Source organism: Quercus suber, unplaced genomic scaffold (genome assembly GCF_002906115.3).
Source record: "Quercus suber isolate HL8 unplaced genomic scaffold, Cork oak 2.0 scaffold_2, whole genome shotgun sequence".
NCBI classification, from domain to species: Eukaryota; Viridiplantae; Streptophyta; class Magnoliopsida; order Fagales; family Fagaceae; genus Quercus; species Quercus suber.
In genome coordinates this window covers 168,837-181,638 of record NW_027069469.1, presented here as the reverse complement: position 1 = coordinate 181,638, position 12,802 = coordinate 168,837, and the positions used below count along the sequence as shown (strand labels likewise).

Below are 12,802 nucleotides of genomic sequence, written 5' to 3'. Positions count from 1 at the left end.
ACTTTGTGCCACATGTTCAAAATGTTTTAAATAAAATAGTTTTGTCCAAGAAAAGTGCCATGTCAACATTTTACATAAACTAATGGATATAGATGGAAGGATAGAAGGATGTAAAGTAAAACACTTTGTAAAGTTTAAGAATGAAAAACGAACTTTTAAAAGTTTAAGATGAAAAACAAGCTCTTATAAAAATTTAGGGACCAAAATAATATTTTATCATATATATTCTATGCTTTTACTGTACTCTGAGTCGGTGCTTTAATTTTGTTCCTTTTCCCCTATGAGAAGTTATAGACTTTTAGTGTTTGGATTCAGCTTTTCCCACGTCTTCATCTGCGTTTTTTTATTTTTTTTTGAAGTGCGTTTCTGACTTTCTGTGGCTGTGGTGGTGCACGGGATCTATAAATCTCTTTTTTCAATACAATTTTTATTAAAAAAAGTCTTACGGTACTATTTATATATTTAAAAATTATTTTGCTACTGTGTTTTCAGTTTTTAGTTTTTAGCAAAATAAGCGGTATCCAATTGAACTCTTAGGGCTTGTTTGGATACCGCTTATTTTACTAAAACTGAAAAATTATTGTTGAAAGTACTATAGATAAATGTAAAAGTTAGTTGAAATAGTATAATGAAGCCTATGAATAGTATTAAAAAGTACAATGAAATCCATAAATAATATAAAAAGTAAGTTAAATAGTGAAATAATTTTTATTTTTCGTTGGTATCAAAACGCAGTGAAGATATTCTCAGACTTGGATCCTATATAGTAGCATTTGTAGACATTTCTTCTATCATAATTCATAAGTTCTTCAGACCAAATAACAACCACACATACAAATGAAATTGCTACAAGCATTACTCGTGATTTTTTTATACATCCCAAAACACATTGCTTCTCTCTTTGCACTTTCATAATTATTTTTTCCATAAACGGCTAAACGCTATTTGTGCTTTTTAGCCTCTGTTTGCGCTCTCCTTCTCTCTCTACTTACAAGACTCCATGGCCATGTCTACTTTGAGGTTTCGAAAACCTGACGAGATAGCCATATGTGATGAAGAAAACCGGTCAGTCTCCAAGACCCACAAGCGGAGATGGCGGTTGGCTTTCACTGTCATATACATCACCAGAGTTCTTGCTTCTTTGAACAAGAAAGTTTTTGACAAAGATGGCCCTCTCTTGCGCACCCTCTCTTACGTTGCCATTGACATGCATTGTAAATCCATTTCTTCGTTGCTCACTGTTGATACAAAAAAGCTTAGTGACACTGTAAGGGACAAAAACTTTGAATCTTTGAGTCAGTTTGGCGGGGTTAAAGAAGTTGCTTTAATTCTTCAAACTAATGTAACAGGTGGCATCCATGGTGATGAGGCTGATCTTATTCACAGACAGAATGTTTTTGGTGCCAATAAATACCAAAAACCACCAGCAAAAAAGTTTCTCAGATTTGTGTATGAGGCACTTAAAGATACAACTATTTTAATACTTTTGGCATGTGCTGTACTCTCTCTTGCCTTTGGTATCAAGCAACATGGCTGGAAAGATGGTTGGTATGATGGCGGGAGTATCATTGTCGCTGTGTTTTTGGTCGTTGCTGTTTCAGCAGTGAGTGACTTCAAGCAATCTAGGCAATTTCAGAAGCTCTCAACAAAGAGCAGTGATGTAAAAGTGGAAGTTGTGAGAGATGGGAGGCGCCAACCTATATCAATATTTGATGTTGTTGTGGGCGATATTGTGTGCTTAAAGATTGGTGATCAGATTCCTGCAGACGGGTTCTTCTTGGAAGGGCATTCCTTGAAGCTGGACGAGTCTAGCATGACTGGTGAAAGTGATCACATTCAGATTGATGAAGGGAATCCCTTTATATTATCAGGCACAAAGGTCACAGATGGCTTTGGTTTCATGCTTGTTACTTCTGTGGGCATGAACACTCTGTGGGGCGAGATGATGAGTTCAATAAACCGTGACTCAAATGAGGAGACGCCACTGCAAGCACGCCTCAACAAGTTAGCTTCTTATATTGGGAAAGTTGGGCTGGTGGCGGCTGCACTTGTTCTTGTTGTTATGCTCATTCGGTATTTCACAGGAAACACCAGAGATGTCAAGGGAAACAAGGAATTCAATGGCAGTAAGACCAAGTTTGATGATGTGATGAATGCTGTGGTTAGCATTGTGTCAGCAGCTGTCACTATTATTGTAGTGGCAATTCCGGAAGGTTTGCCTCTGGCTGTTACTCTAACTCTAGCTTATTCTATGAAGTGCATGATGGCTGATCATGCTATGGTTAGAAAACTATCTTCTTGTGAGACAATGGGCTCGGCCACAACAATTTGCACAGACAAAACGGGCACCCTTACACTAAATGAAATGAAAGTTACGAAATTTTGGCTTGGAAAGGAGGCCGTAGAAGATCACAATTATCCGAATTTGATAGGTAATATACTCAAACTACTACAACAAGCAGTTGGCTTAAACACAACTGGTACAGTTTACAATCCAAATTCTACATTAGTTCCTGAGATTTCAGGTAGCCCAACTGAAAAAGCAATTCTTTCTTGGGCTGTATTTAATTTGGGTATGAGTATTGAAGAAGTAAAGCAAGATTATCACATAATCCATGTAGAGGCATTCAATTCAGCGAAAAAGAGAAGCGGGGTTTTAGTGAAGAGAAACAACGAAAAGACCATTCATACTCATTGGAAGGGAGCTGCTGAAATGATATTGGCTACGTGTTCAACTTATTATGATAGAGCAGGGGTGCTAAATGTAATGGATGAGGAAGAAAGGTTGCAATTTGGGACTATTATTAAGAATATGGCACAAAATAGTCTACGATGCATTGCCTTTGCCCACAAAGAAGTCGCAGAAGAAAGTGGACAAGTTCTTGAGAAGCTTGAAGAAACTGGACTGACATTATTAGGCTTAGTTGGCTTGAAGGATCCATGTCGACCAGGAGTCAGTACTGCTGTGGAGTCTTGTAGAGCTGCTGGGGTGAATATCAAAATGATAACTGGTGACAATGTGCACACAGCAAAGGCTATAGCTTTTGAATGCAAGATTCTCAATCCTGATGAAGATTTGGATGATGATGATGCTGTAATTGAAGGGGTACAATTCAGGAATTACTCACCTGAAGAGAGAATGGAAAAGGTTGATAAAATCCATGTAATGGCGAGGTCATCCCCTTTTGACAAGCTTCTGATGGTTCAATGCTTGAAGCAGAAAGGTCATGTTGTTGCAGTCACAGGTGATGGAACCAATGATGCACCTGCTCTAAAGGAAGCAGACATTGGACTTTCAATGGGAATCCAGGGAACTGAAGTGGCAAAAGAAAGTTCAGATATAGTCATCTTGGATGATAATTTTACTTCTGTGGTGACAGTATTAAGGTGGGGAAGGGCTATATATACCAACATTCAAAAGTTTCTTCAATTCCAGCTCACGGTGAACGTTGCTGCCCTTATCATCAACCTTGTTGCAGCTGTTTCTTCTGGTAAGGTCCCATTAACTGCAGTTCAACTATTATGGGTGAATCTAATAATGGATACACTGGGAGCTTTAGCATTAGCTACAGAGAAACCCACTAATGATCTTATGTCAAAGCCACCGGTTGGTCGATCAAAGCCACTTATAACCAAAATTATGTGGAGGAATCTCATGGCTCAAGCCATGTATCAGGTAACCACTTTATTGGTTTTACAATTTAGGGGAAAATTCATATTTGGTGTAAATGAGAACGTTAAGAACACCCTCATTTTCAATACTTTTGTCCTTTGCCAAGTTTTCAATGAATTTAATGCAAGAAAATTGGAAAAGAAGAATATATTCAAAGGGATGCTTAAAAATAAGCTGTTTTTAGCCATTATTGGGATCACCATAGTTCTTCAACTGGTGATGGTGGAGTTTCTAAAGAAGTTTGCCAATACTGAGAGACTTAATTGGGGCCAATGGGGTGCTTGCATTGGGCTTGCAGCTTTGTCATGGCCAATTGGTTGTCTTGTAAAGTGCATCCCAGTTTCAGGCAAGAAGTAGGCAAACAAAAGTGCTTCTCCATCCTGAAAGACTAGCCATCGCCCCTCACCAAGACAATCTTCATATTTTCCTTTCTTTGGTGTTTGTGCCATGAAAGTATTACGCACTTTTTTCCATTTTGATAAGTAATGAAAAATTGTATTAGAAATTTAAAATACAACCAAGTCAAAATACAATTATATACCTTAAAGATGTGTATGGTGCTTTGCTATTGTTTTCATTTCAGTAGTCATGGTCTCAAACTTGAGATAAAGTCATTGTTATTAAGAAGTAAGCAGCTGCTTTCAATGAAGTTTATTACTTATCAATTTTTTTTTTTTTTAAAAAAAAGATGTAAATAGCTGCTACCTTTTGGAATAGTTATATTTTTCTTTCTTTTCTTTTATACATGCAAAATGGTAAAGAATTACAAATGATGAAAAGAGAGAGAGTATACATATCTATAATAGAAGTTAGGAAAGATGCAGGGTCAACACTCAGAAGATGATAACACCTTTGTAAAATTGTGACAAACTATTTTGTAATTACTTCCTCTAGAAATTTTCTATTCCTATGTTCAAATTCGTTGATGTACTTAAGTGCTGGTTAAAGATGCTAGAAAGAAGAACTCATGGCCTGCCCTGATCGCAACATAGACACGTTGCAGATAAAAGAGGAATCTTTCTTACGGTGCAACTCATGACTTACTTGTGACTTGTTCAGAGAAAGAATTCCAGCACATTAATTTTTATCTTGTCCAGCTCAGTCATATAATCCAATACTCGCACATTCTGGAAGTAGGATAAGGGAAACAGAGCAAGGAGGGTTCATTCTCTCTTCTCTTTTCCTCTTACCATTGACGTATCCTAGAAAGGAGATTTTAACCATCACATTCTTCACCATATTTGAGTGTTAGAGAGTTGATTGGTGTAAAAAACATTTGGAGCAAAACCACAAACCCAAGAGGACTAGGTTTACCATTGGCCACTAAACCCGTGGCCTCCAAGGACTAGGTGAACAAAGTACTTGACGAAGTCAGTTGTTAGTAAAAGCTTGGAGGGCTTAAATATTTTAGCTAGCTTAGGCTTGGAGGGTCTTTATTGTAACCATGTACTACAACTATTCATTAGTGGAAATTTGACAATGGTGCTGTGAAGAGGTTTTTCTGCCTAGGTGGTTGGGGTTTCCTCTTTGAAAATACATTTGGTGTTTTCGTGTGGTTTGCATTTTTATTCTGCATTTCAAATTGCTCTATATGAAATCGGATAATCACTTACATTTGATGTAAATGCTAGTTTAGGTTAACAGTGATTAAGTCATAATATTTGTAATTTGCGGTCTAAATATTTGCTAGGGTGTTAGTAGCAACCTTCCAATTTCCATTTATTATATGTATATATTATGTATTCATCTCAATGTGATGTATAAAGAACCTATCACTGATGTGTGTGTTTGTATGTGTGTATTACTGGTAAGTTACATATGTATGCAATTTGTTTTGAATCCACAACCTCACACTTTGCTCTTACTAGAGGAGGAGGTCATTTGAGTTAGAACTCATTGATGACCCCATCACTAACACATATTAGACATGGATATGCCTTTTTACATTTAAATTAAGGGGGAAAAAACGAACCTACGCATACCATTGAATGACCATTTGCTGTCTATTCCAACTAACCAGAAGACGGTGGTGGTGACAATGAGCTTTTAATAAGTTTGCTTACATTTAAATCTAATATTTAACATGCATCAATTACATTGTATTTCTATATATCATAGGAATTTTACAGTGTATCTCTATTTAATGGATTTTCGAACCTCCAAAAACAACGCAAACAAGGATAATTATAAGAGAAATGAAGATAATACACTTTCAAGATCTGTTAGTAGAAGGGAACAGACATGAAAAACATACATGTCTATATATCTCATACTACCATTTTAAAGGGTCAATCTTCATTTATTTGTAATACTAAATTATTTTTGGTTAAATTGACCATATATTGTTCGGTATTACCTTTTAAAAGTACGGACGAAACAATAAGAACCTAAAACACACATACGCTGACTTGCATGCAAACACATACAGAGAGGGTGAAACAAAGGAGTTGTATAAGAGAATGTGAATGAAGCTAAACCTTAAGCAGGAAAATCCAATTGGAAAGTATCCCAAATTCTTTTAGTTGCATTATTTTCGTGGTCAGGTAAAGAGTAGATAATTGCTAGCATGTTTATTCTTTCCATTATAAAATTATAATGGAAAATACTAGTGCTGCTAGCTTAACATACAATTGATCTATACTCAGATTGTTCCTTTGTATTGCAAGTTTGAGACATAAACATAATACCTAACACCCTAAGCAGATTGTTCCATTTAGCCATAGCCACACATTATCCCAACTATTTAACATATGAAACTCAAGAATATAAATTACAGTACATAACTGCAAATTCAATAACTCTAAAATATAGTGTCACAGATTATTTTGTGGTAAGTCAGTAATGAATTAATAATGATAGGTAATAAAGTTATGGACAAATTGTATTTTTTCTTTTCATATTTATAATTGATCGAATTTAACATGTGGACTCTACATTGTGCACGTGGTGTTATACTTTTTTAAAGTAAAATCACTAATTTATAGCCATTTTTCAAAACCAAAAAAAGAAAAAAAGAAAAAAAAAAGGTAAAGTTACACACAGAGAGAGAGTATCGTCATCGGTCTTGTTTGCGGCGGTGGTAGAGCGACGAGTGGTGCTGTGGATGGCTTCGAGAGAGGTTTGGGACTCTGATTGCTTTGCCGCCATGAATGGAAGACATTGGATCATGGGCCAGCCCGCACTATTCACACCGACTTTCCCTTTTCTCTTGTAAGTCTAGCCCAACCCAATACTCAATGCTTTCTTTCTATTTAAAACTCACATCAATTTAGCCCATTGGTCTTTCTATTTATTATTATATTTTTTTTAATTAAAGGTAGAAGTTTCTATTAAGCAACCTATTTTATTTTTATTTTAGGGATTTTATTAGCCAACCTAAGGTGATCACTTTACATTTCCAATAAACTTAAAAAATAAAAAATAAAGAATCACGTTTCTAATAAACTTAATGTAATCATTTTTAATCTCTAATGTGTTTATTGTAGTGTTCTGAAATATATATATATATATATATATTTACTTATTTATTTATTGTGTTTGGATTCTTTGGAATAATGATAATTTTTTAGTTTTTAGTCTTTTCATGTTTTGTAAGTCATTAAAAGCAATCACTTTAAATTAGGTATGACAAAATCACCTTATCCCACACCCTCTTGTCCTCTATGAATTTTCCTCACTTAAAGAGGTGACAGGGCAAGAATGAGTTTTACTTGTACGGCCCCACCCCAAATGTATATAGATATATTTTATTTAATATATATTTGAATTATTCATACATATAATTTAACTTTTGTATATGTACCCTTGTTATAATTTAGGGGGTGTTAGGTATTGTTGTTTAAATAACAGTTTTTAGTGTTTATACAATATTATACGTATATTTATTTGTCTTATTAACTTCGATTCGACCATAAAAATGAAAATCACCCCCTTTTCTAATCTCCTTTGTGTGTTTGTTTTTGGAAAAAAAAAAAAAATTGTTTCACATTGTTTGAAAGTGTATGTTGTATATATTATAATTTGTTCCACTCTCTCTTAAAAGTTGCTAATTTTTTTAATGAAATTTGTGGTGTGCCGTTTTATTAGAATTGCATTTCCTCTCACTTGTGTGTGTTAATCTAAAAAAGAATTTTTTTCAAAATCATGAAATACACGGGTGCTTTTGAAAATGTTAATAAAAATTATAATATTTAAAATACTTAAAAAAATTTATATAAAAAATAAGTTCAAAATTAAACTTGTCAATTCATAACCATAGTTTTAATAACTTGCCTCTTATTTCATTTTTAAAAATAAATAAATAAATAAAGAATCACGTTTCTAATAAACTTAATGTAATCATTTTTAATCTCTAATGTGTTTATTGTAGTGTTCTGAAATATATATATATATATATATTTACTTATTTATTTATTGTGTTTGGATTCTTTGGAATAATGATAATTTTTTAGTTTTTAGTCTTTTCATGTTTTGTAAGTCATTAAAAGCAATCACTTTAAGTTAGGTATGACAAAATCACCTTATCCCACACCCTCTTGTCCTCTATGAATTTTCCTCACTTAAAGAGGTGACAGGGCAAGAATGAGTTTTACTTGTACGGCCCCACCCCAAATGTATATAGATATATTTTATTTAATATATATTTGAATTATTCATACATATAATTTAACTTTTGTATATGTACCCTTGTTATAATTTAGGGGGTGTTAGGTATTGTTGTTTAAATAACAGTTTTCAGTATTTATACAATATTATACATATATTTATCTATCTTATTAACTTCGATTCGACCATAAAAATGAAAATCACCCCCTTTTCTAATCTCCTTTGTGTGTTTGTTTTTGGAAAAAAAAAAAATTTTTGTTTCACATTGTTTAAAAGTGTATGTTGTATATATTATAATTTGTTCCACTCTCTCTTAAAAGTTGCTAATTTTTTTAGTGAAATTTGTGATGTGCCGTTTTATTAGAATTGCATTTCCTCTCACTTGTGTGTGTTAATCTAAAAAAGAATTTTTTCAAAATCATGAAATACACGGGTGCTTTTGAAAATGTTAATAAAAATTATAATATTTAAAATACTTAAAAAAATTTATATAAAAAATAAGTTCAAAATTAAACTTGTCAATTCATAACCACAGTTTTAATAACTTGCCTCTTATTTCATATTTTTTTTTCCATTATTTTATGTTATTTTCTAGAAATATTTTAAAGGGCATAATTTTAATTTTATATAAATAAAAACAACATTTATCTAAACCTTGATGGTGACAAATCTAGACTATTTTATGGTTAACGCAAAACTCACAACACTCTAGTTTACTCTATCTCCCAAAAAAAAAAAAAAAGGTTTACAGTCTTAAGTAAGGACTTTCCTTTCCGATTTCAAATTTTCACTAATCAGCTTAAGGTGGTTAAGGTTAAGATTGCTAACATTAAGTCCGACTCTCACTCTCTTTCCTTGTGCTCCAAGACTTCCAAATTTCTTTTATATATATTTCACTCTAACCTCTAACCCTAATTCTCATTTGCAATCTTTCTTTCACTTTCGGAGACTCTCTCTCTTTCCCTGCCTGTGCTCTAAGACTTCCATTTTTTTTTCTCTTTTGTGATTATAACTGACCTCTTGGCAATGTATATTATTGCTAATCAAACATGAAAAACGAATTGGATTTCTGGCTTCAGAAAGCAAGTTCGTTGATTAATAAGGTCCAAACTCGGTTCACAGATGACGATAGCATTTATGAGTCGTTCTTGGTTTTGCTCACATCATTCCATAAGGGTAAGGGTAAAGGGCAACAGGATATGAGTCGGCTTTGTAAAAATATCCACGATCTTTTCAAGGACCACCCTGATCTGCTCCAAGAATTCTTCAGCTTTGTTTCAAATTCGGTTCCTAACGAAACCACTACCAATAAGTCATGTTCTTTTGACTTGCAAGCTTTGTCCCACCAAGGAAATTCTCTGTTCAAGAAGATTCAAAGCTGTTTACGTGGGTCAGATTATCATTACAACTACTTTTTGGAGCGTATTCACTACTACACTTCTGGACATATAGGGCTTGATAGTGTTCTTGGAAGCTGTCCTCTGGGTTTTGTGGATGAATTGCATAATTTTATCAAATCTTGTGAGAATTTGGGTGGGTTTCCTGCTCCTGCTGCTGGTGTATTATGTGAGAGTTCATTGGGCTCGGGCCAAAAAAAGCGTAAAGGGTCTCATTTGTCTACTGGTTGTGGTATTGGTGATGAAGTGAAATCGTCTCGTGAAGGCCAGCAGTGGCAAAAGTATGTGAGGGATGATAATTTTTGTGGATTTCTCACTCCTGCTCATGCTGTTCCAGCATTATGTGAGAATTCCTTGGACTTGGCTCAAAAAAAGTGTAAAGGCTCTCATATGTCTACTGCTGGTGGTGGTAGTGGTGAAAAAGCAAAACCATCTCATAAAGGCCAACAGAGGCTAAAGCTTATAACTAAGGATGATGAAGACCATGAACCTGACCTCTCTAAGTGCACAAAAGCTACACCTAGTTACCGGATTTCGAATGGCACTTTGGTGTGTGCCAATTTGGATTACTCTATAAAAAGAATCAAAAAAAGCGAGGAGCAGAAAGTTTGGGAGGATTTTGAGGACCTTAAATATGATGAGGATAGGTTCCTAACACCTATAAGATCAACAATAGAGTGTGCAGAGTGGTTAATGAATGAGATACAGGGTAAGTCACTGGAGGAGCCTATCATAGTAGAAGACTACTACTTTAATACAAAGCATATTAAATGCATTGAGACATACTGTAATGTCAAAGGTGATGAGTTACGTGAAAACCCGAGACATGTGCTACCTGAAATTCTTCATTGCCTTCGCCAAAAGCTAGAAGAGTTTAAGAAGGAACAAGGGTCTGTTACATTCAACAATTACTGTATCTCTAAGGGACATATGAGATATAGTTTGAAGAAGTAGATTGCATATGATTGTTATGTATCTCTTTGTTTTTGTTTCAGTTAGATATCTAGTAAATATTTTTTCAAGTGAATAAAATTTTCAGATGCGAATGATCAATCTGACAATATGCAAATTTATGTATTTTAAGTACAGTTAATACATTATGTTATGATTAAGTGCTTATTGTTTAATGACGGATAGGAGGAATCTAGCTGGAAAAATTGCAGGTGGCTAAAAACAGAATTATAAACTAACTATATGTCCTTTTGCCTGATGTTCTTTGTGAAATGATTGCACATGAAGTTGCCATCAGTTTAATCCCTCTTTCTTATCTGCTACTTTAAGAAACAAAAGAGTTTTGATGTTAGCTTGTTTCCTTATGTTTTTATCATCATCATAATATGTTTTGATCCCTGTCTCCTCCTTTTGGCAGCTTTAACATGATCCAAATTATTACTCTATTAATAATTACCTGTTTCCTTTTTTTCTCTCTTTATTTATGATTGTTGAAATCTGAGCTGCCAATTGATATGCGTGATTACTTGTGGCCATATATGTGACTTAAATTTTCTTGCAATAATTTGTTGGGTACCAGTTTTAAATTTTGCACAAGCTTAGACAATGTTTTAGAGGTTTATATATTTAAGGTAAGTTATGATTTTGCCATAATTGCTGATTGAGTTAGTGACATTGTTTGCTATTAGCTTAAATGAGTTTGACAATGTACTCAAAACATCTATATGTTTTGAATCTGTTGATCGAAGGCTGGTAATGAAAGAAATCACCACTCATATTCATAACCAGAATTGTTATTCATGTTATTTGCTGAGGATACAGGGTTTACTCCTTGGAACTCATCATACTTAGAATCTTTTTTGATTTCCTTTGAAAAGAAAACTTCTTAAGTGGAAGAAATATTGCCTTGAATGTTAAGGATGTGTAATAGTAGTGATAATAATGCATTTATGCTGCGGATGATGTCTAGTCGCTAACTGATTAATAACATGGGAAACTTTGTGTAATATCGAACATACGATTGGGGATTTTTCTGTTTGCCAAGTGAAAGTATTATGATTGGGGATAATATTCTCTCTCTCTCTCTCTCTCTCTCTCTCTCTCTCTCTCTCTCTCTCTCTCTCTCTCTCTCTCTCTCTCTCTCTCTCATGTATATGAATTTATATTCTATGTAGAAAGACCAACATTTTTGAAAGGCATACTGATTTCTGTTTCTCAGCATGAGTATTGGAAATAGGTGACAATGAACTGGTTTTCAAATGGAACCCACTCTCTCCATAAGAACTGGGTGGAGATTAAGGCCCAACTTTTTTTTATTTGCTCAGTTTTGAACCAGATTTTTAAAAAAAAAAAAAAAAGAAAAAAAAAGAAAAAAAAAAGATGTAAATGTTTGGATTTTTTTAGTTGCATATGATTGTTATGTATCTCTTTGTTTTTGTTTCAGTTAGATATCTAGTAAATATTTTTTCAGGTGAATACAATTTTTAGATGTGAATGATCAATATGATAATATGCAAATTTATGTATTTTAAGTACTGTTAATACATTATGTTATGATTAATGCTTATTTTTTAATGACGGATAGGAGGAATCCAGTTGGAAAAATTGCAGGTCGCTAAAAACGGAATTATAAACTAACTATATGTCCTTTCGCCTGATGTTCTTTGTGAAATAACGATTGCACATGAAGTTGCCATCAGTTTAATCCCTCTTTCTTATCTGGTAATTTAAGAAACAGAAGAGTTTTGATGTTAGCTTGTTTCCTTCTATTTTTATCATCATATTAATCTTTTGATCCCTGTCTCCTCCTTTTGGCAGCTTTAACATGATCCAAATTATTACTCTATTAATAATTGACTGTTTTCTTTTTTTTTTTCTTTTATTTATTTATTTATTTATTTATTTAAGATTGTTGAAATCTGAGCTGCCAATTGATATGCGTAATAACTTGTGGCCATATATGTGACTTAAATTTTCTTGCAATAATTTGTTGGGTACCAATTTTGAATTTTGCACAAGCGTAGACAATGTTTTAGAGGTTTATATATTTAAGTTAAGCTATGATTTTATCACAATTGCTGATTGAGTTAGTGACATTGTGTGCTATCAGCTTAAATGAGTTTGACAAGGTACTCAAAGCATGTATATGTGTTGAATCTATTGGTCGGAGGCTGGT

The 12,802-nt window shown here is 33.7% G+C and overlaps 2 protein-coding genes across 2 annotated transcripts; both read left to right on the top strand.

Moving 5' to 3' along the window:
- Positions 1-764: 764 nt before the first annotated feature.
- On the top strand, positions 765-4,338 carry LOC111986275 (calcium-transporting ATPase 12, plasma membrane-type). Its single transcript, XM_024017909.2, has one exon. It carries the CDS (start codon positions 1,001-1,003, stop codon positions 4,028-4,030), a length of 3,030 nt encoding a protein of 1,009 aa, XP_023873677.1. The 5' UTR covers positions 765-1,000; the 3' UTR covers positions 4,031-4,338.
- Positions 4,339-6,764: 2,426 nt separating this feature from the next.
- On the top strand, positions 6,765-10,724 carry LOC111999850 (uncharacterized). Its single transcript, XM_065765756.1, has 2 exons — positions 6,765-6,883; positions 9,358-10,724. The coding sequence occupies exon 2, from the start codon at positions 9,478-9,480 to the stop codon at positions 10,627-10,629; it is 1,152 nt and encodes a 383-aa protein (XP_065621828.1). The 5' UTR covers positions 6,765-6,883; positions 9,358-9,477; the 3' UTR covers positions 10,630-10,724.
- Positions 10,725-12,802: the final 2,078 nt, after the last annotated feature.